Source organism: Pan troglodytes, chromosome 2 (genome assembly GCF_028858775.2).
Source record: "Pan troglodytes isolate AG18354 chromosome 2, NHGRI_mPanTro3-v2.0_pri, whole genome shotgun sequence".
Classification (NCBI taxonomy): Eukaryota; Metazoa; Chordata; class Mammalia; order Primates; family Hominidae; genus Pan; species Pan troglodytes.
In genome coordinates, this window is record NC_086015.1 from 29,537,946 (window position 1) to 29,558,744 (window position 20,799).

General features: G+C 43.7%; 1 protein-coding gene across 4 annotated transcripts in view; it reads left to right on the forward strand.

Annotated features, from left to right (window-relative positions):
- Positions 1 to 20,799, forward strand: part of RARB (retinoic acid receptor beta) — a 769,542-nt gene that overhangs the window by 723,772 nt on the left and 24,971 nt on the right. For all 4 annotated transcript variants that reach the window (XM_016940587.4, XM_001164404.7, XM_009445031.5 and 1 more), the window contains one exon: positions 17,624 to 17,784. In XM_016940587.4, coding sequence (XP_016796076.2) covers positions 17,624 to 17,784 — 161 coding nt within the window. The remainder of the gene's footprint in view (positions 1 to 17,623; positions 17,785 to 20,799) is intronic.

Genomic DNA, 20,799 nt, shown 5'->3' on the forward strand with positions numbered 1-20,799 from the left:
GCCACTGAGCTGGCCCTTTTTTTAAATAAACCTGGATATGAACAAGAGCCCTGGGATGAGACAGCAAAGCCAATAATCATAGTTGACCACGGGCCCCTCTGTAGTCAAGGTACATGGTAGCAAAAACAGTCTGTGTGATTAAAAATGGCAGTTCCTGGAGCTGACCAACCATTGTGCAATTTCCTGAATTTGGTCAAAAGATTATAGGGTAAGTGGGCAAACAGGCTGGGCAAGGGAAAGTCAGCCTGGTGAAATTAATGAGAAAAATATTATTTTAGAGTCCAGTGTTCCTTTCCAGCTTAAGATATAGACAACCTTAAATGCATGCACAGTTAAACCATATGTTCTCAAGATAATGAAAATGGCTGGGGTTGGGGGAGGGCGGCCAATTCTTGCTGAATGTGCTTTGGTTGTTAATTGGAAGGGACTTAGTAAGGGGCGGGGGGAGCATTCTCGTGCCAGTGGCTTGTTAGGGCAACTTGACCTCTCTGCCTGCATTCCAGATATTTCCAAGATAGCTGGCCCTGCTTTGCATATATCTAGATCAAGTGGGCACCCCAAATCTCTTAGTCTGGTTTCCTCTCTCAAGTTTTTAGAAGGTCAGTTCTCACTCTTCACCTTTCTGCCTACTAAAATCTACCTGGAGGAGATAATACTGCACCCCTCTAAAATGAACCAAGGGTATGATAAAGGTAATGAAAGAAAGAATTTTGAAATACTTATGGATGAAAATATTCAATGTCTAGGGTTTACTACAAAATAATCTTGGGAGGTGTGGGAGTAGGAAGAAAATAAGTTTGGCCATGAGTTGACCATTGAAGCAGAGTGCTGAGTGAATGGGGGCTGTTACATCATGGTCTCTACTTTAAGTATGTCTAGATTTTATGTAGCAGATCTGTTTAAATATAAATATGTATTCCAGTTGTCAGGACTGGAGGAATTAATGACATACCTTTTAAGGTATGATTTTGTGTTTTAAAGCTTGAAAATGAAAAACAGATATCCTACGAAGGAAGACGGGCAAACTATAATTCACTTGGTGAGTACTGTGAAATGCATGAGGAGTTAAAGTACTTACATATTCAAAATTTTAGTTCTATAGAGATGATTTTTTTCCTGCCATCTTTTGCTTTTTTTTTTTTTTTGAAAGATTTGAGTAAATAAAACACAACTATATTGATTGCTGCCTACAGACTTTTCTGGCTACCTAGTCTCTCGTTGCCCTTTCACTGGATGGGAGCCTCCTTGAGGGAGGGTGGCCTCTGCCACTGGCGCCCAGGCATACTCTTCATCACCCCTCAAGGAATGATTGACAGGGGAGCAGAGAACTTTTCTTTAGAGAACTCTAGGAATCTTTAAGCCCATCCTCTTCATCTCTGTGTGATTTAGACCCAGCTATTTGTGAGGATCCCTTTCTGACCACGTTATTTTCCAAAGGAGCAACAGGTAATGCAATGGCCTTGGAAAGTCTTTGGATGCTTATAAAGGAAGAATTGTGGAAGAACTCTCTTTCACGTCACCAAAAACATCAGTCATCTGAAGTGTTGCTTCCTAAGAATGTGGAGCAATCAATAAACTCCCTTTGTAGTATCTTACATGTCGACACTCCCTTGGCCTTGATAACATCTGCCCTCCAAAGGCGTTTGGCGTGCATCTGTTGAACACATTTGTATGGATTGTCACTGGGTCTGTGCTGCAACCTGGCAGGATTGGAGGCCATCCTTCGTTCCCAGGCCTCATGAGAATCGAAACATCCGACATCTCTCAGGCACCTCTCAAATACCAGAGGTCCCCGACTCTCTTTATGTTCCCAAGATCTTTACTCATGCTTTCCCCTCAGCCTAGAATATTCTTCACCTAGTTAAACAGTACTCGGCCCAGACATTCTGATGCAGAATGTTCTGTGCAGATTTTCTCTGGCTGACTTCCCACTCCCCCTCCCCAACTAGAAAGAAGCCCATGTCACCTGTGTTTGCCACACTGTTTCCCCATGTGTTTTCATGGTGTAATGTCATGTTAATCTGTGTTTGGTTAGGTGAGGAATGTGTGTGTCTACCTCTGGAGCAGGGGTCTACAAATACTGCAGGCCATGGTTAGGGTGGGGGAGGGGATTTCCCGAGAGAAAGTATCTGTGCGTGGAGGTGTAGGGCAGGGGAACTCACTGCTGTGCAGAAAATAACAACTGACATCTAGTATGTTGCCTAATAACTGAAATAAAACAAAAAAAATGAGGGGGTGAGTATTAATTGTTTTATTTTTTGTTAAATTTATTTTCTTCCCTAAGTTTGATTTATTGCACAAGCAACTTCTTAACAATCAAGGACATTTTTTAGTGTACAGGTCAGCCAACTCTGCAGTCCATAGGTTAAACCCGGCCCACTGCTTATTTTGGTAAAGAAAATTTTACTGAGACACAGCCCTGTGCGTTTGTTGACATGTAGTCCTGGCTCCTTTTGCACTACAAGGGCAGAGTTGAGTAGTGTGACAAAAACTGGGGAGGCCCAAAAGCCTACAACATTTCTATCTGGCCTATTAGGAGAAAAATTTGCCACTCCTGGGCTAGACTGTGACTCAGTGAGGAACCACGTCTGCCTCTTCACCATCCGGCCTTAGTCTGTTTTCTGTTGGTTATACCAGAATACTTGGAACTGGATAATTCATAAAGAAAAGGAATTTCTTTCTTACTTTGAGGGCTGAGAAGTCCAAAGTCAAGGCACTGCATCTGGTCTTTTTGCTGATAGGGAATCTCTGTGGTGTCCCAAGATGGCACAGGGCCTCATATGGCAAGAGGATTGGGTGTGTTAACATGCCAGCCCACATCTCTCTTCCTCTTCTTATAAAGCCACCAGTTCCTCTCATGACCCATTAATCCATTAACCCATTAATTCATAAATGAGTTAATCTACTCCTGATGGCAGAGCACTCTCGGTCCAATCACTTCTTAAAGGCTTCTCATCTCAATACTGCCACATTGCGGATTAAGTTTCCACATGAGTTTTAGAGGGGAAAAATATTCAAACCATAGCAGGTTCCCTGTAAATATTTGAATAAAATTAGTGAATGAATGAATGAATGAGTAAATTGACAAATAGCTACTCTAGCTTGTTTATTTAATTTATGGGGAAACTTTTCCCTCAATACATGCAACAGTTTCTGCTCCCTGATATCTAAAACACTTGCTCCTTCACCTCTTTCAGCTCTCTTCTCAGACCGCGCCTCATCAGAGAGGCTTTCCCTGCCACACTTCACAGTACAATGTCCCCTGTCGATCTTTCTCTCTTCCCTGCGTTGTTTTTCTTCATAACACTTATTACCTGTCATTATATTGGATATGCATTTGTTTATCATCTGCCTCCCCCGAGAAGAAAATAAATACCAAGAAGCTGGGAACATCTTTTATCACCGCCACATCCTCAGTGCCTAGAACAATACCTGGAACATAGTGGATCCCCAGTTAATTTTTTTTTCTAGCTCTGTCAGGATTAAGTTTTAGTCATGTGTGTATCATTTAGTCAGCAAATATTTGAAAATGAATGATCACATTAAGAATTGACTGCACGCAGCCTAGGATTTCTTTGTATGTACTCTAGTTATTTCTTGGATGTTAACTGCCTTCCCCCTGGATCCCAAACACTGTCTTATTGGTACTGATCTTACACCCACAAGGTATGGGTTGGTAAGAAATAGATGGCCCCGGGGATGTTGGAGTTCTCCACTGCTTGCTGATCTACCATTGCCTTTCCTCTCTCCACCAAGGGCTGGAGGCCGCCTCTACCTTAGAAGGCATTAGCAGATGTCTTTTTTATTAAAAGGGAAAGAAAGCCCATTCTGGGCATGGGTGTGGGTGTTAAAGGAAGGGAAAAGGAAGGGCAAAGGGAAGTGGATTGTGAAGCTCTGTCAGGAACGTTTTGTACGTTATTTCTTGGACATCTTGTATTTTTTTTGACCCCTTAGCAGAAGCATTCCCAGGAATAGAAACTGGATTTTCTGTTCATATTAGACATCCAAGACTGTGGCTGTAAGCTATGCAGAGAATGGTGGAGATGGCTTTATTTCTTTTCCAAATGACTCTCCAGAGAAATGAATACCTGAGAATTAAAGTTCTGTAGGCCAGAAAGAAGATTTTTGTGAACTAAATAGGATTCAGCAATCCTTTACAGACAGTGCAATTTGGGATGATCTATTTATATTGAGAAACTGATAAGTTCACTCAGGGGAAGGCTAAGTTGGCTACAATTCTAGCCAACACTTCATATGCTGAGACTGACCTGGGAGCTTTGGCTTATTTCTGCTGCTTCATTTTTTAACATTTTCTTTTAGTAACACATGTGGACTGAGAGTGACCCCTCAATGGCATTCAGGACAACCAAGGCCAAGTAGAAAAATTTTCTAGTTATAGTCCTCATTACATTCTTGTTACCAACACTAATCTTTTGAAAAAGCAAAAAGTTTTAAGAATTATTGTATGAGCCATATATAGCTTTGGAATTAGATAGAAATGGGTTCAAATTCTGGTCCTGTAAATTACTGGCTTAAATGTGACCTTTAAAGTCTCTTGGCCAAAGTTTCCTCATGTGCAACTTGGGAAGTAAATCATGCCATTGACCACATGGGGCTGCTGTAAGAATTAAATGAGAATGTATGTCATGCACTTAGCACAGCCAGCACCCCGAAGGGCTGGGGTTGATGACAGCAGTGATGTTGCCTGTTTATGGCAAACTGTCCTTACAGCCGAGGGAGATGCAAGAGAAGTCTGTGTCCCACACCACAGCCCTAATTTGAGAAACTGGTCTGTGACAGTTGGCAATTATGAGTTTGAATTTCCATAATGGATTGGAATTTCTCTCATCTTTGCATTTCAAAGCCAAGGGCAAGGAATAGTTATTATTTTCTCATAGTAATTCTTGTAAACAATTCCTGATGTGCAAGGTAGGTCAACAAATTACATGGAACCATTCTTGCATAAGGCATTTTCTCACAATGACGTGCTGTTTGGGTGTCTTTAGAGTAAACTTGAAAGAAGTTCTCCTTCTTTGTGTTTTGCTTCCACATGGCATTGCATTCACACACACACACATACACACACACACACACAATTGCCATGAAAGTAGAGACTTCTGCTTTGAGTTCCTCTGTAGGTTGTGTCTACATCAGCATCTGTTGCACAGTAGTAGCTCAGTAACTAGTAGTGGAATGAATAACTGAGTCTATTTCACATTAAGTCAATTTCTAGAAGTCAAGAGCTAGAAGAAACAAAACCGGGAGGGACTAAGGAATTCCTCTTCATTTTCCATGGATACCATTCCATTCATAAGTGGGCTTTTCCCAAGGCTCTCTCTGCAGCCTATCACTTCTCTGGAGCCCGAAACCCAGATAGCCAATTATATAAAGCACACACTGGATAACTCCACTTGGGTGGCACATGGGCACTTGGAATTCTAAGTGGAGAAGGAGGAGGCCCTTTTTCCTCCTCCTTTGTTCCCTCAGCATTGTGCAAGCTGGAAACCCTTGACCCTTCCTGCTGCCTGGCACCTTGCATCTGCTATCCTGGCACTTCCCTACAGTCCCTCCCTGGTTTAGACATCCCTCTTCTCTCACTCGGAACTTCTGGCAACTACTTCAGTGGTCCCTATACCCCAATCATTTCTTCACCATGAACAGTGACTCGTCTAAACAGCAACCCCTAATAAACTTAAAAGCCAAGTCTCCTTGGCCAAGTTCACACAATCACATGAGCTGTGGTCCAGCCACAACCCAGAACTGCAAGCCTCACCCTATTACTTGCAGAGCTTCAAAGCTGCCCTGTTGCTTCTCTCTAGGTCTGCAAACTGGCTCTCTTTTCTGCCTGGAAAGCACTCGCTTCCCCCAGCCTTTGGTTAGCTCAAGTCTCCTGCTTTGGATATTTACATAGAACTTAAGTGAATGCATCTTTCAAGATCTCACTCCATATTGACCCTCCAGTGAGCCTCTCTCTGCAAATGAGCAATTTTGGATTCTCTGGGAAGTTCAAACAGCCTTTTTGTGTTTGTAAACATGGGTAGTTTCACTGACTTCTCCTACAGGTTGGATTACACAAAAACATGTTTTCAAGTGCTTGGCCTCAAGTTTATTTTCTAGGTTGATTTTTGAAGGACTTTATCTGGCCTCCTCTTAACCTTCCCCACCCCCAAGTCTGGCTTCCATCCTTATTGCTCTGCTACAAATGTTCTCTCGAAAGTCACAACTTTCTCCATTGCCAAAACCAATGAACTTTGCTCCTTCTTCATTCTTTCTGACTGGCGGCTACTTGAACGCTTGGCCAGGCTGCTGCTGCTTCAAATTCTTTTCTCCATTGGTTTCTGTGGTTTTTTATTCCAATTCCTCCCACAGTTCATCTGCTTTCATCCCCGTATCCTTTTCCCTTTCCCATCAACTACCAGCAATTCCCAAGGATTAGTTCCTGGCCCTTTTTTTTTTTTTTTATCTTTCCTCTCTCTCGGCTTAGATTGTTCATCCTCGCTTATGACTTCAACAGTCATCTCTAAGGTTTGACTCCTAAATAATCTAACTTTGGAGGTCTCTTGCCAAATCCACAATGCCATTGCTCTGACAGCCTCTGGATTCCTAATTCATGTCCCCTCAAAAGAAATTCATCATATTTCTGCCAGAAACTGGCTTCCCTACTCCCCACCAGCTACCCTACATTTCTTCTCTGTTTTGATACCATCAGTAGCCCAATACGGGGTTAAAACCTTATTGTTACCTCTAAGTCTTCATCTTCATCCCCGTTTTCATTCTGTTGCCAAGTCTAGCATATTTTTCCTTGTGGTGATTCACTATATCTCCCCACTTCTCTTTGTCCTCATTATTTCTCCCCATCAATCCCTGTCTCCACATTTTTCTTCAGTGACACCAGCCACTCCACTCCCCTTCAAACATGATGTAGTCATTCTTGGAAGTATTTTCTCATATCTCTCCCATCCAGAATGTTTTTCCCTCCCCTTTTGGCCTCCTGAATGAGACCCCATCCTTTAAAGGCCACCCCAAACCTAAATTCCATCATGTAGCCACACTTTTCCAACCCTTAGGCCTTCGCGCACATTGGTCCCTTCATCCAGAATGTCTCCTAGCCTCTCTAAGCCCCATTCATTTAAGAAATATATGTTGAACATTCCTCATGGAGAAGATACTGGACTATGCACTGAGGATTTCTGAGTGAATAAGACCTAGCATATTCTTATAAGGGCATTCAGCTCAAGGTTCCTCTCTTCTGAGATTTTTTTCCCTATGGCCCCACAGGCTAAACTATCAGCTTCCTCATCTGTGAGTCTCAGTACCATCTTACAACCTGTCCCTTAGGTTTTGAATTCATATTGCTTGAGTCTAAGAATGAATATCTCCCTTCTGACATCTAGCTCAGTGCATGATAGTTATTTCTTTAGATGACTGTGTCTTTTACTAGAATGTGAGTCTCTTGAAATGATACCTTTGTACTCTTGTTTCTTTAACATGCATAATGGCAAACAAAGTGTAAGTGCTCAATAACTATTTGAGCAGAAGAAGAAATAAATAGATGGATATATGGTTGGATGGGTGGATGGTTAATTGGTTGGATCGATGGATGGATAGGAAGATAGATGGATTGATGAATGGACAGAGATAGATAGACAGACAAGTAGACGGACAGATGAATAGATGAAAGGATGGACAGATGGACAAATGGATGGATAGGTGGATCAATGGATGGAAAATGGGACAGATAAATGGGCAGCTGCATTGGATAGTTGGAAGGATGGACAGACGGATGCATGGATGAATGAGTAGACAGAAGGACTGGATAAACAGGCAATTCTTTCTTGGATGTCTATTTGGATGGATAGACAGATGGATGGATGGTTGAAAAACACTCCCAGTTATAAGACACTGTTCAGATCTATAATGATTAGGAAAGAAGGTTATAGTTAATTGACTAATCATATCCAACAGTGGGCTAGCATATATCTCAGACTGCCAATTTTCTAAAAATTAATAGAATGCATTTAGAACAAAAGCTATACTGAACAAGATTTACATGTGGTGATTCTGAAGATCCTTAGAAACTTTAGCACTTCCAGGACCTCATTAAGAATCACTTAGGGTATATAGACTGGCGTAAACCATTTGAAATGCTGTAAAGTGAGGTTTTTCATTTAAACTAACTATGTGATATAAACACCTATATCTACATGTAGACCATTTCTCTAATGATTTGGGTTTCTAAAATTGACAACATGAAAGAGCTTCTCTACATTAATATCTTAACAGGGTATTTGGCAAACATCTGGCAAAATTATAAGCCATTTGTCTATCTCTCTCAGATGTCTTATTGACATGTGGATGGCTCAGGCAGAAATCCATCACGTATGTTAAGCAATCTCAGAAAACGTTGAATCCCAAGGACATGAGCATGGCCATAAATGTCCACTAAGCCAAGTTCAGACAGAGAGTCCTAACATTAGAGATGAACCCACTGGAAGCCTAATAACTGACAGTTTCCATACTCTGTCTTCCCTTTAATCTCCAGTTATAGAGCACCAGGCTGCAATTCTGGTCTCGTCTTGGATAAAAATTCTTTCCTCCCTCCCTCATTTTTTCCTTCCTTGGTTTCTTTCTACCTTCCTTCCTCCACTGCTGCCTTAGCATTTCACATCTCAAAGCTTTTGTGTATATTAAATCCTTATATTCTATGTTATATATCATGTGCATTTCATTTATTGAAGGGGGAACCCCTCATGCTTTATTTGACTCAGTTTCTTTAGTGGCTACAGGACTCAATAAATGTTTGGTGAATAAACAAATTGGTATAGGGCTCCCACTATTTTTGTTCATGTTACATTGTGTTGCAATCATGTATATATCTAAATATATATGAGATCCTGTGTGCAATGAACAAAAACTGATGTCCTCATTTTTCAGATAAGGAAACTGAGGCTCAGAGACATTAAGAGACTATCCTGAGCTTACATAGTTAGTACAATAAATGACGAGCTAAAATGCAGGCCTTTGAAATTTTATCCCAGGGTCCTTCCATTTGTCCAATGTTTCTTTCATATTATTTAAGACCTATGGGGAACAGTGCCATAATTTCTGTGTGTTGTAACAGATGTGGGTGGGATCTTTGAGTGGTAGGAATGACCAGTTGTTTTCTTTCTTGCCTCAAATGCTGAATAGAGGGAACCATGTATTCAAATATCCTGTAGGATAAAAGGCATTTGGGCACGTGTTACTGTTGCATAAAAACACTCTTTACACAGAGACTGTATTACACAGATTATTGCTGTGTAACAAACTACCCCCAAGCTCGGTGGCTTAAAACTATAAGCTTTTGTTACTGTTCACAGCACCATGGATCAGTCGGGTTGTACTTCTGGGTTCATTGGGCTCTCTACTGGGTAGGCAACTCTGCTGATCTTACCTGTGCTCTTTCCGAGGTTCAAGCTGGCTCCAGATTGATCTAGTGTGGTCTTGGCTGGAACAACTGGGCTGTCCTCTTTATGGTCTCTTGGGACTTCTGCTTCTCTTTTCCTAAGCTGAGAAAAACTTCATTTCTATTTTACATAACATTTTAAGAGGAAATGTATGATGAAAATGTCAAACAGAACTTCAGTTCATTTGCTAAAAATGTATTGGGTTTTAAAAGACAGTAGAAATGAAAGATCGGGCCATTATATTTTATCATGATAGAGACTGTTATTTAATATTTGAAAGCCCATAACTTGTTATAAAGAATATACATGACACAGAGCAAGATACAAGCTTATCTGGAACAGTCTGTTGCTGGGAAATTTCTTTTTTGCCCTCCTGCCCTTCATCAGATTCTGTTTTTGAAAGGCAGTCTATGCCTATTCCATGAAAGAAATATGAGGGAGTGTGCTTGTATCCCTGCTCAACTTTTTTACCCTAGATATATGGGACCCCTATTTGAAGACTATTGATTCCTGAACCTTAGACTGTCAGCCTTTTTTCAAAAAAGTTAAAAGACCCACTCACAGTGTTTCAGATACACGAGGGCAGCTTGGGCTTCAGCAGAAGTGAACTTGAGTTTGGCACAGCGAAGAATTTCCTGCCTATGAAAATTGATTATGGAGGAGATACTAAGCCTTTTTTTTTTTTACTAGATCAGAAGTTTTTTAAAAACAAGGTGAATTGATCATACAGTAAGTGTGTGAGTTTATTCCTGGTTAAAAAGCAGAGGGCCAGCCACAGTGTCTTTAATTTACTTTTTTAAACATTCAGTTCTATGCCATAAATAAAAGGCTTCATCTCAGCTCTTATTCATATTGGGTAGCTCTGTCACAAACACGAAGCCACAGACACGTATGCCTCTTTGGACAGGATTTAGGCAAAGTAATCGTTGAGAATAGCCCATTGCTGCCAGAGGAAATGTACAAAGAAGCACCGCCGGGTATGAAGGAAAGCATCTCAGGGGTTCATGTCATCCCTCAACTACTCATTGTTGAGTTCCTACTTTTATACATTAAGCCAGAACATTTTCTTTTTTCTCATTTCTGGAATTGAACTTAAGATATTTCTGATAGCTCATATGTCCAAAGAAAAGGATTTTTCATCTAAAACTAAATCTCTTGCCTTGCAAGGACGCGCACCACACCGTGCTTGTCTGAAAATGAATGCGACCACAGTAGGGCTGCCCTTACCAGCCCAGACAGAGGAGGGAAAAAGTATTTGAAAGACTGTCCACACAAGAAGAGGTAAAATCTGCATATCAAAAAGTAACCAGTGAGGGAAATATGATTAAATTTGTTTTGAAAGTTTCATTAGCATAACATACCACTTTAACCACAAAGAAGTATTTGACGTCTGTATATTCTGATATTTCAGAGATTTTCTATAACTTCTTTGAATAATTTTAAGAAGCTGAGCTAAGCTGGAAGATCGTATTAAACTCTCAGAATGCTGTGTCCAGACTAATTTCCCCCAAGACTTCAATATTCTGTAAAAATTCTAAGCATGCTCCTTGCTCAATTGCTGGCACAATGGACACCAGGTCATCTCTTAGGCTTTGAGGTTGTATGGGGCCTCCTGTCCCCTTTTGAAGTACTTGCACATATGCTACATGTCACAGACTCAGAGCAGTCCTCTTAGAATTCCATTTTGACCTCCATTTTACAAACCCTGATATCAAAGTCCCTGGAAATGGAATAACTTGATTCATTCAACACATACTCTTCGGCACCCTACCCTCAGCCTGGTCCAAAAGGCACATATCTCATGAGTGGCAAGAAAACTTAGCTGCAGCCTCATTCACTGACCTTTTTTCTCTATTTGTTCCAATTTCAACTGGAATTCACATGGCAGGCACTTTATTTGGAAAAAGACACAATCCCCACCTTCAGGCAGATTCTGATGTGGAAGAAATATTTACTCACCCCAACTCTACCCAGTTTACAGTGGGAGCTGCTATGTTAAATGCTTGAATTAAATCCTTAGGTTATGGGAAAAGTAAGTCTCTAACAATTAGTAATAGATCCACCTTCAGATCTATGGTAGCTCGTTTACATGACGAGATTAGAAAATGATTTTTTAACTAAAATTAAAGCATGTTATAATGTTTTTCTTTTAAATATATCAGTGTGTTAGTTACAGGTCATCCCCAACTCATGACAACCCCATAGTTCTAATCACCAACTGTGACTCATTATTCTTGCAGTTAGCAAGGAGCTGAAGAGACAAGATGAACAAATTCCAGACTTTAATTTTCAAGCAAGAATAAATAGACCATCATGCTTCCTTTGCTAAGCTGAATATAAAGAACTTTATGGACAAAAATACCATCAATTGTATTTTCCTTTTTTTTTTTTTTTTTGATGTGAAAGGATTTTTAGTGAAGCATTGTTTTCATCTCTTCCTGAATCCGAGTGAATCTACATCTTTTGCATGTTTCCTGCATTAAATTTTTATTGTGTGCATGAAAATCAATATTCCAGATACATGCACAAGTGCACACATTAAAATGAACATGACTTCATTTATTTCCATGATTAGACATTCAAATAAAAGTGCTTGGGTGTCTGTTTTCATATTCATAGGTCGAGATCCGTACATCAGAGGTATTTGTATAAGTGACACTTTTATTACATTCATTTCATTTGCAATATGATAGTGGATCATAAATATGTTACTTTTATGCCACCAAATCTGATTTGTAGCACTTAGCCCCTCACAAGGAGAATACTTGATATTTTATGGAGCACCTTTCATCCAAGAAGCGCTTTGCAAATATCAGGCCGGGTTCTATCAGGTGTATAAATCACATCTGTGACCCCCTGAATGCCCCGCCTGCTTCATCAACCTTCTGGCTACTACTGTAGGGGTGGAGAGCAGTTAGTGATTCCCCCGCAGGCCCCAACATGATAATGAGACCTTTAAGTTCTGGAAGAAAGAGGCTCAGGTGAACTCTGTATTGCCACATATAGGCCCTGACAGTGGACAGAACACCACATTTAGTTACATGTCTACCTTATCATTTGCAAAACAGTTTTGAGGCCCCCATCTGTGGGTCGGATCTTGTATTAAGCCCTGGGGACATAGAGACAAGTAACATGTGGCCCTTGCCTTTCAGATATTCACAGACTTGGAGGGGAGGGTTTTGATGCAGGCTTGACAGTGTTTGCTCCTCTCTTTGCCTCTCCATTCCCTCCCAGAGGTGAACCGTACCTGAAAGCAGCTTGTCAAACTCCCAGGTCTGGCATAGGTATATGAGTGCATATACCAGTCAATTGCAATCAGAGTGAAAGAAGAGGTCCACCATCAAACATCCCAGGCAGCCTTGGAGCTGAGCATCAGATGCACACCCCACGCTCCCAGAGAAGAGAGTCATCTCCCCACCCACCATCCCATAGCATCCCTCAATTTACCCTCCCAATTCCCCAGCGTTAGCTTCCTAATCTAGGACCAGCAGGATCCCCCTGCCACACCCAGTAATACACAGGCACAGCTCCCTGTAGCATCCTTCATTGTACTCACTACGCTGTGGACTGTGTGTACATGGGGTAGACTCAGACGCAGTGGAGCACAGTGGGTTTCCTAAGTTCTGATCCTGACTGTATCACTCACAGGATGCATGGCCTCAGGCAGGGTACTCACCTTCCTGTGCCTCCATTTTCTCATCTGCAAAATGGGCATAATAGTGATACCTACTCAATTAGGTTGTTGTAAGGATTGAATGGCCTACCATGAATAGAAGGCTTTATGATAGTTGTAATGAACACTTTCAGTATTGTGGTAAATAATACTCTCGTATATTAATTGCAGTACATGTAATAATAGTGATGCCAATATTCTATTATTACTATTATTACTGTCACTGTTTTATTGTATGATGAATGTCTGTCTGCTACCATAAGTTTTTGCTCCATGCTAGCAACAAACATCCTGTGTTGCGATGGCACATAGTAGATATTCAATAAATATTCATTGAATGAATGAATGAACAAAACAATGAAGGAACAAATGAATCCACCCACTCATTTGGTGCCACTGCGATGGCTTCTCCAAGCACCATTTTTCATATCAGTCTCCTCTGCCACTGACAGCCACAGGCCCCACAGTAATCCCCACAAGTCCTTGGTGTTTAGGTCATCCATTTCCCCACGGAAGGGCCTTACATTCTTCCTGCATAACTAACCCACATAGGCCTTTACAGTAGTCTGCCTCCTTCCCACCAAGCCCACCATCTGTGTGTCTCCATGCAGGCGCTACTGCCATCTCGGGGGAGGCTCTGAAAGGAGCTGTCTCCTCTGGAGTTGACCCCAGGTGGTAAGTGGTGGAGCTAGCACTAGTTCCAGATCTCCTGACTTCCCCCGGCAGTACCTGTATCGCTCTTGCCTCCCCCTGCTGGCCTCCAGGGGAACGAGCCCCTGCCCTGCCCCAGGAGCCACTGACCATGAGGCCTCAAAGGGACCAATAGTCCCAAGAACTTGGACAAAGCTACCATCCGTAGGCCCCCGTGGCTTCTTGCGCACTGTGTCACCTCCATGATTCTGGTGGTTCTTGGCAGCCCTTCTCAAACACTGCGTCTGCATTCTTCTAGAGTTTAAAACCATTGAGGGAAGCAGCTGCTGAAGCCACGTGTTTAGAAAATTTGTCCGTCAACTTATGAAGCTGTATGTAATCGGGGCATCATCACCAGAGGGGTTGTCCCTGCATTTTGTGGGTGTAGAAGAATTTGTGATAATCCCAGGAGTCCTTTATTCACATAGACAGTGATGGTGGGACTTCACGTAGGGGACAAAAGGAGTGTGGAAAGTAGCCTGAGGTTACACACTGGTCCCCTTCGAGTGAGCTGCAGAGCCTGCTCCAAATTGGGCCCAAAGCACAGAAAATGGTGCTCTGGCTTCACAGTTGTGATTTTGCAAATGGCGTGTGTGATCACTGCACGACCCAACAGAGACGCCCAACTTGGTGCCCAGCTGCAGCTCACCCAGGGCCCCTTCCCACAGGACCTCACCCCTCCCTTTCTTGCTTGGTTCAGTTACTCCATGGTGACAGCTCACAGTGTCTCCTCTGTCCTGGTAACCCTCTAGAGCTGGGTTTGCTCGTCTGAGTTTTCCAGGCCCCGGGTGGTGGATGGGGACAGTGAAGCAGAATGCTTAGGAGCAGACGCAGGTCCTGCAGACCTCCCTGTGGATGGGATTATGGGGAATCCTTCTGTGGGTTGTTAGTTTGTTTTGTGGTTTCTCTTTCTGCACATTGGGTTGACTATTTTCAAACATGGTATTGTTGGGCCTCAAGTTCCTTGAGTGTGGAAATGGGGTCATAAGGCCCACCTCACCTGGCTTACTGTGGGGATTTCGTGAGCTAGGATTCTTCACCTGCTGATGCCCAGTGGCCCTTGCCACACAATCACTAAAGGGTAGTGAGGCTGCTGCTGTGTTTTAATGTAGCTGTAGGTGTCATCTCAGCTTCAGAATCAACTCAAACAGTTCCTGGTATTTAGCGATGTGTCACCTCCCACAGGGCTCTGGGTTTTTTGTTGGTGTTGTTCTGTGATATAATTCACATAGCATAACATTCATCATTTTAAACTGTACCATTCAGTGGTGCGTAGTGGATCCAGTAAGTTGTGCAACCTTCACCAGTAAGTCCGGAACATTTTCATCTCCTAAAAAACAAAACCCTGAACCCGTTAGCACTCCCGATCCTCCCTCCCCACCAACTTGCCCCCGTACCTGACAGCCACGAGTCTACTTTTTGTCTTTGGATTGGCCTGTTCTGGACATCCATATAATTAGAATCACACAATGTGTGGCCTTTTGCGACTGTCTTCTTTAAGGCGTATGTGTTAAAGCTTCATCTGTGTTGTAGTATGCATCCATAATTCATTACTTTCTATAACAAATAATATTCCACCATAAGGACATCCTAGATTCCACTTCCCCATCATCGGGTGATGAACATTTGGGTTCTTTCCACTTTTCAACTGCCGTGAGTCACACTGTCATGAACATTCATGGACAAATTTTGCATAGACACATATTTTCAGTTCTCTTGGGTGTACACCTAGGAGAGGAATTGCTGCGTCACAGGGTATCTCTGCGTATAACTTTGTGAAAAACTGCCGAGTACTTTTCCTCGGGGCTCTGTTTCAGAAGGACCCTCCCTGCTTAGATTTGACTTTTTCATTAGCTAAGGAAGGCCGTTGGCAGAGTCCGAGGAAAAGAGGGGGGTCTGATCACCTGAGATCCTGCGCACTCACACACAAGCCTTCAGGCATTCCCTCCCCTCAGCAGCCCAGACTCCATCCTCACGGAGAGCCACCATGCCGTCTGTGCCACCCTGCATGACCCCTTTCCCCCTCATTGTGTCTCCTTTGCCCGCCGGCTTCTTTGCATTCTCTCTGCTTTGAACCATGATACCCACTCTCACCCAGCGTCCTGCGCTGGCTGGGAGGGATCTGGTCACAGAGGTCTCGAGGGGCCAGTCTGCACTGGGAAAGAATACAGCTGAGGCTGCACTTCCCACTCATTTCACCAGTGATCTAGAAATTTTCTGAGCCAATGAGCAGTGTCATTTCAGAGTCCTGGGGGAAGGAAACTGTCTAGAAGGGTGTTCTCTTCAGACCTGTTGGTTTCCTTAGGAATAAGTAAGTGAGTCCAAGTGAGGAAGGAACTTCTCAACCACGTGAACTTGAGCATATTTCTTAGCTTCTCCAAGACTCAGTTTCTTCATCTGTAAAATGGGTTTAAACTTGCCTACCTGATAAAAGGATCAAGTGAGATACTGTGATACCATGTTCAAGGGACTCAAAAAAATGTTCCTGTTCTCCCAAGCTGCCCTCCCTCCTGGTTAGGTAGGAGTGGCTTGTACAGACACTGACTTTGTAGTAGGACTCACCTCCCTTTTTTCCTTTCCTCCCCCTTCTCACCCTTTGCTCTTTCCTTTCACCACTTCCTCTCTCCTCCTGCTATTATTGTCTTACTCTGCCCTCAGCTCCTACCCCAAATATGGGTATTCTCATGGTGTGGACCCAGGGAACTGCCAGTTCTCAAATCACCCGTGTGCTCTTAGGGAGGCAACTCAGGCCAGATCCTCTTAGGGCAGATCAGATTATGCTCTGGGTCATTTTGCAGTGCAGATTCCCAGGTCACAGTGGTGGCATGCACAGCCAGGCAGCATCCAGCCTGGCACCCGCTGGGCCCCAGAGAACATGGACTCCCTGGAGGGGGTGGCATGGTCTGTTTCGCCTGTCTGCCTCCCTGGGTTTCAGTTTCTTTCCTCGCGAGATCCTAGCCAGGGGCTAGAGCTTTGAGTTACACTCGGATTTGAAGTCATCCCAGAGGTCTGTGCTGCAGGAGGAAGCACGGGCTTCCATAGCACTGTGTCCTGGGCCCTGACTTTGTGCCTGGCACCGTGCTTGGCTCGGAGCATGCAGAGGGAAAGGACACACACACGTTCCAGACACAACGTGGAGTCAAGTGGCTACCAGCGAATAAGGGAATGAATGGTTTTCCAGGCTGAAGATTTCATACTGTATCAATTATTATTTTTAAGTAACTTTATATTCCAAAACAGATAATATGGTTCATACAGAAAGTTTAGAAAGCAGAAAAACACGAAGGGACAAAAACCATCATCCTTATCTCCTCTCAGATGAGTTTCTTCAAAAGTGCCTGTCACGTAATTCAGAAAACTAAAAAGCAAAGACACCAAAATGTGTAGCTAGGAAATACTAATTATGAAGTAATGGGGCTTTGTTCAGAGACCTGACCCTTCCCTTACAATGTCACTCAGGGCATCCCATTTGAGGGTAAAGCTCTTGGAAAAATCCTTCTCTCTTCAAGAGATCCAGTCCACAGAAAAAGTTCTCTCACAACAAGCCAAGACTCTGAGCCTCCTGGGTGAGCCCAAGCTCTCCAAACAACTGACGGGCACATGCATATACAGAAAGACAAACCTAGCTCTCTGCCGGGGTCCCGCGGCTGCCAAATCCCTTTTCCAGGGAGGTGTGTTATTACCACCTCTTCCCACTGTTTCTGTCCCAAATATCAAATGAGCTTAAGGCAGCCTTGGGAGGTGGAACCTCCCAGCTCAGGAGCACAGGCCCAGCCTTCAGCGACCCCTGATGTGCCTTCTCTCTCGTTTCCAGCTGTCAGGAATGACAGGAACAAGAAAAAGAAGGAGACTGCGAAGCAAGAATGCACAGAGAGCTATGAAATGACAGCTGAGTTGGACGATCTCACAGAGAAGATCCGAAAAGCTCACCAGGAAACTTTCCCTTCACTCTGCCAGCTGGGTAAATACACCACGGTAAGAGATACTCCTGCCCCAGGCTGCTGGGAGTGTGGAAACCTTGTACGTGCATGTGTGCAGACACACACACACACACACACACACTTTGCACTGGGCCTGGCAGGGGCTTGCATGCTAGCCAGCTGGGGCTATGTAGTAGCCACTTCTCTCTGTGCGGTAGCCTTTGGGCGTGGGCAATCAGTGAGTAGGCTGAGTGCCGCCTCACTGCAGTCATGCACACATGCATTCACTCTAGATGCATTAACTGAGTATTTGCTATACGACAGGCTGTGTTCTAAGCCCTGGCAACATGAACTATTCAGTGCTGCTCTCAGAGACTTTGATCTGGTGAAGGAAACAAGTAAAGCCAGTGAAGCGTTACATGGGTCATGACGGACCTCTATACAGAGGGACCCAGGGGGACAGGGCCTGATCTTTTAAAAACCCCAATGCATCTGTGAAATCCAACCAAGATAAAGAGGCCATCCCCTGGGCCAAGGTCTGCCTTCTGTGAGAGGACATATACAAAACCCCCAAGCCAGGGCCTAGAAAAGTTTGGGGTAGGCATGCCCCATGCCCAGTTGAGTGAATGTTCCCCCTCTGCTTCCCAGTGTTCCACTAGGAATGGCCTTTCACTGAGATTAGAAATAAAGAGAGGCAGGAAAAAGAGAAGTGAGATAAAAAGGTAGGAGGTGTATGTTGGCTGGTCTAGGTTGTGCCAGTGGAGGGGTCATGAGGTGCTTTAATTTTTCCAAGTGGTTTTTGCATGTATTATGTTCACTGATGTATATTTCTAACTTGTGGCATGTAATAGACACTCAGTAGATATTTGATGAATTAATACAACTAGAATGTTGTTCTGGCCTCTTTAAAAAGCTTAGGTTGCACACCTACAATGCTATAGTAAACATACTTAAAAAAAAAAATCCAAATATTGTAGCACTCGCTGGATTGGTGAATGGTGTTCTAGACAAAGGATAGCATGGGAGGTCCTGAAGATAAAAAGACAAAATAGTGATACCAGAAAGAAAAAAAAAAACAGCGGTGGCGCTTTGCAGCAGTTCTTGATGAGCAGAGGGTGTAGTGCGCTAGGATGTTGGTGGTATCTGTAACACAATAATGGTGACCAGGCCCAGAGGGGCGCCCGTGGAAACGGGCCAGCACACACCTAGGTGGCTTCTCAGATGAAGATGAGACTACACAGTTGGGTGGCACCAGCTTCTGAAGGGCTGGCACCCACCTTAAACAGACAAGTCTCCTGGCTAAGCTCAGAGACTTTGGCTCACCTGGAAGCAGAGGTAGAACCTTGAGCAGTACTTCTCAAAACTCAGCGTGCATCTGAAGCACCTGGTGAACTTGTTACAATGCAGGTTCTGGTGCAGCAGGCATGGCCTAGGGGCATTTCTAACAAGCTGCCAGGCTGCTTATGCTGCTGGTCTGCAGACCAGACTCTGAAGAGCAAATGAGCCGGGCTTTGAGAAGCAACACCCAGGGTGGCACTCTGGGGTCCACCTCGCCCATTGGTGTCAGCCAGGAGAAACATTGGCATGTCTGCCAGGCCGAGGGAGAGGCTCGGCTTAACCTCAACCAGTCTTCACTGAGTTTGGGGAACACTGTCCCATCCCAGAGCAGGGACACAGGCCAGGACAAGACTGGACACTGTAAGGGAGCTTTCATTTTCACCTGGGAGAGAAAGTGGAATGTGACCCCATGTATCCAGAACAGAGGCCTGGAACCACACGAATGTACTTCAAGTCCTGCTCAGCCACCATCAGCCCCATGACAGTGAACAAATTACCTAATGTCTCTCAGCCTCAGTTTTCCCATCTCTAAATGGGAATAATGTGAAATAGTTGGGAGGATGAAATGAGACAATTTATGAAAAGCTGCTGTGATGGAACCCAAAAATATCTACCCAGCAGTGGAGTGGCAGAAACATCATCCAGACATGCACCTCCTACTGGATATAAACTGACCCTCCAGAGACCTGGCCCCCATGCTGGGTGCATCTGACAATACAGAAAAGTAACATGATGAATAACCAATACCTGAAAGTATGCCATTTATTTCTTTTAGAAATACTTACTAATTGCCAACCATTCAGTGGCATTTCAGGCCCTGTATTGAGCTGTGTATCAAGGTGAGGGCGTCTTGACCTAAGAAATGAGGGAACTCAGGCTGGCACAGTGGGAAGGGACGAAAAGAGAAGATGAGAGAAAACAGGTGCTGTGCAATGGTGGACTGTGTTGAGTTGAGAGCAAGTGGGAAGTGAGAATGGGAAAAGCCTGGCGGAGTCTTGAGTGCCACTTGAGTCTGTAAATAATGAACAGTAATTGATGGTTGTGGTCAAAAATCTTTATTATTATCATTGTAATCATTATTACATCTAATATTTATTGAGCATTTACTATGTACTAGGGACCATGCTAAGTACTGTAAGTATACTAATTCTTTTATTCCTTATGAGGACTCTGTGAATTGGGTTTCGTTGCCCTCATATTACAGATGCAAAAGCCAGGTACAGAAAGGCTAGATAACTTTCCCCTTGTCTCTTAGTCAACAAGTGCTCAGAGGTGAGACTTGAACCTAAACAGTCTGACTCCAGGGCAGCTCTTTTAACCACTATACTATACACAGAATCCCTTGAGAGGGTTGCCAAAAAGGGAGAATGGAAGCTGGGGCCATTGGCGGCATCTAGCTAGGAGGAGAGAGCTGTGACCCAGGAATAAATCTTGTAGCTCCAAGAAAGTCAGAGGAAAAGAGATGAGAGTGGGGAGATCTTCCTGAAAGAGGAGATTTTTGATCCAGGTCATGAGGTGAGCGACTTTATATGGCAATACCTAGGGCCAGTAACTGCTACATCAGGGGCCCCCTCCGCCTCCTCCAGGTGGTATCTTAGCATAGCCAAGTCAATCCCCAGACCCTGACTCACCTAGTAATCAGGTGAAACAGCTCCCACTCTAACCTGGAGGAGGGCAGGACAAACACAACATACGGCATTTGCCCCTCCTGGAACATGCGCCCTGGTGTGAC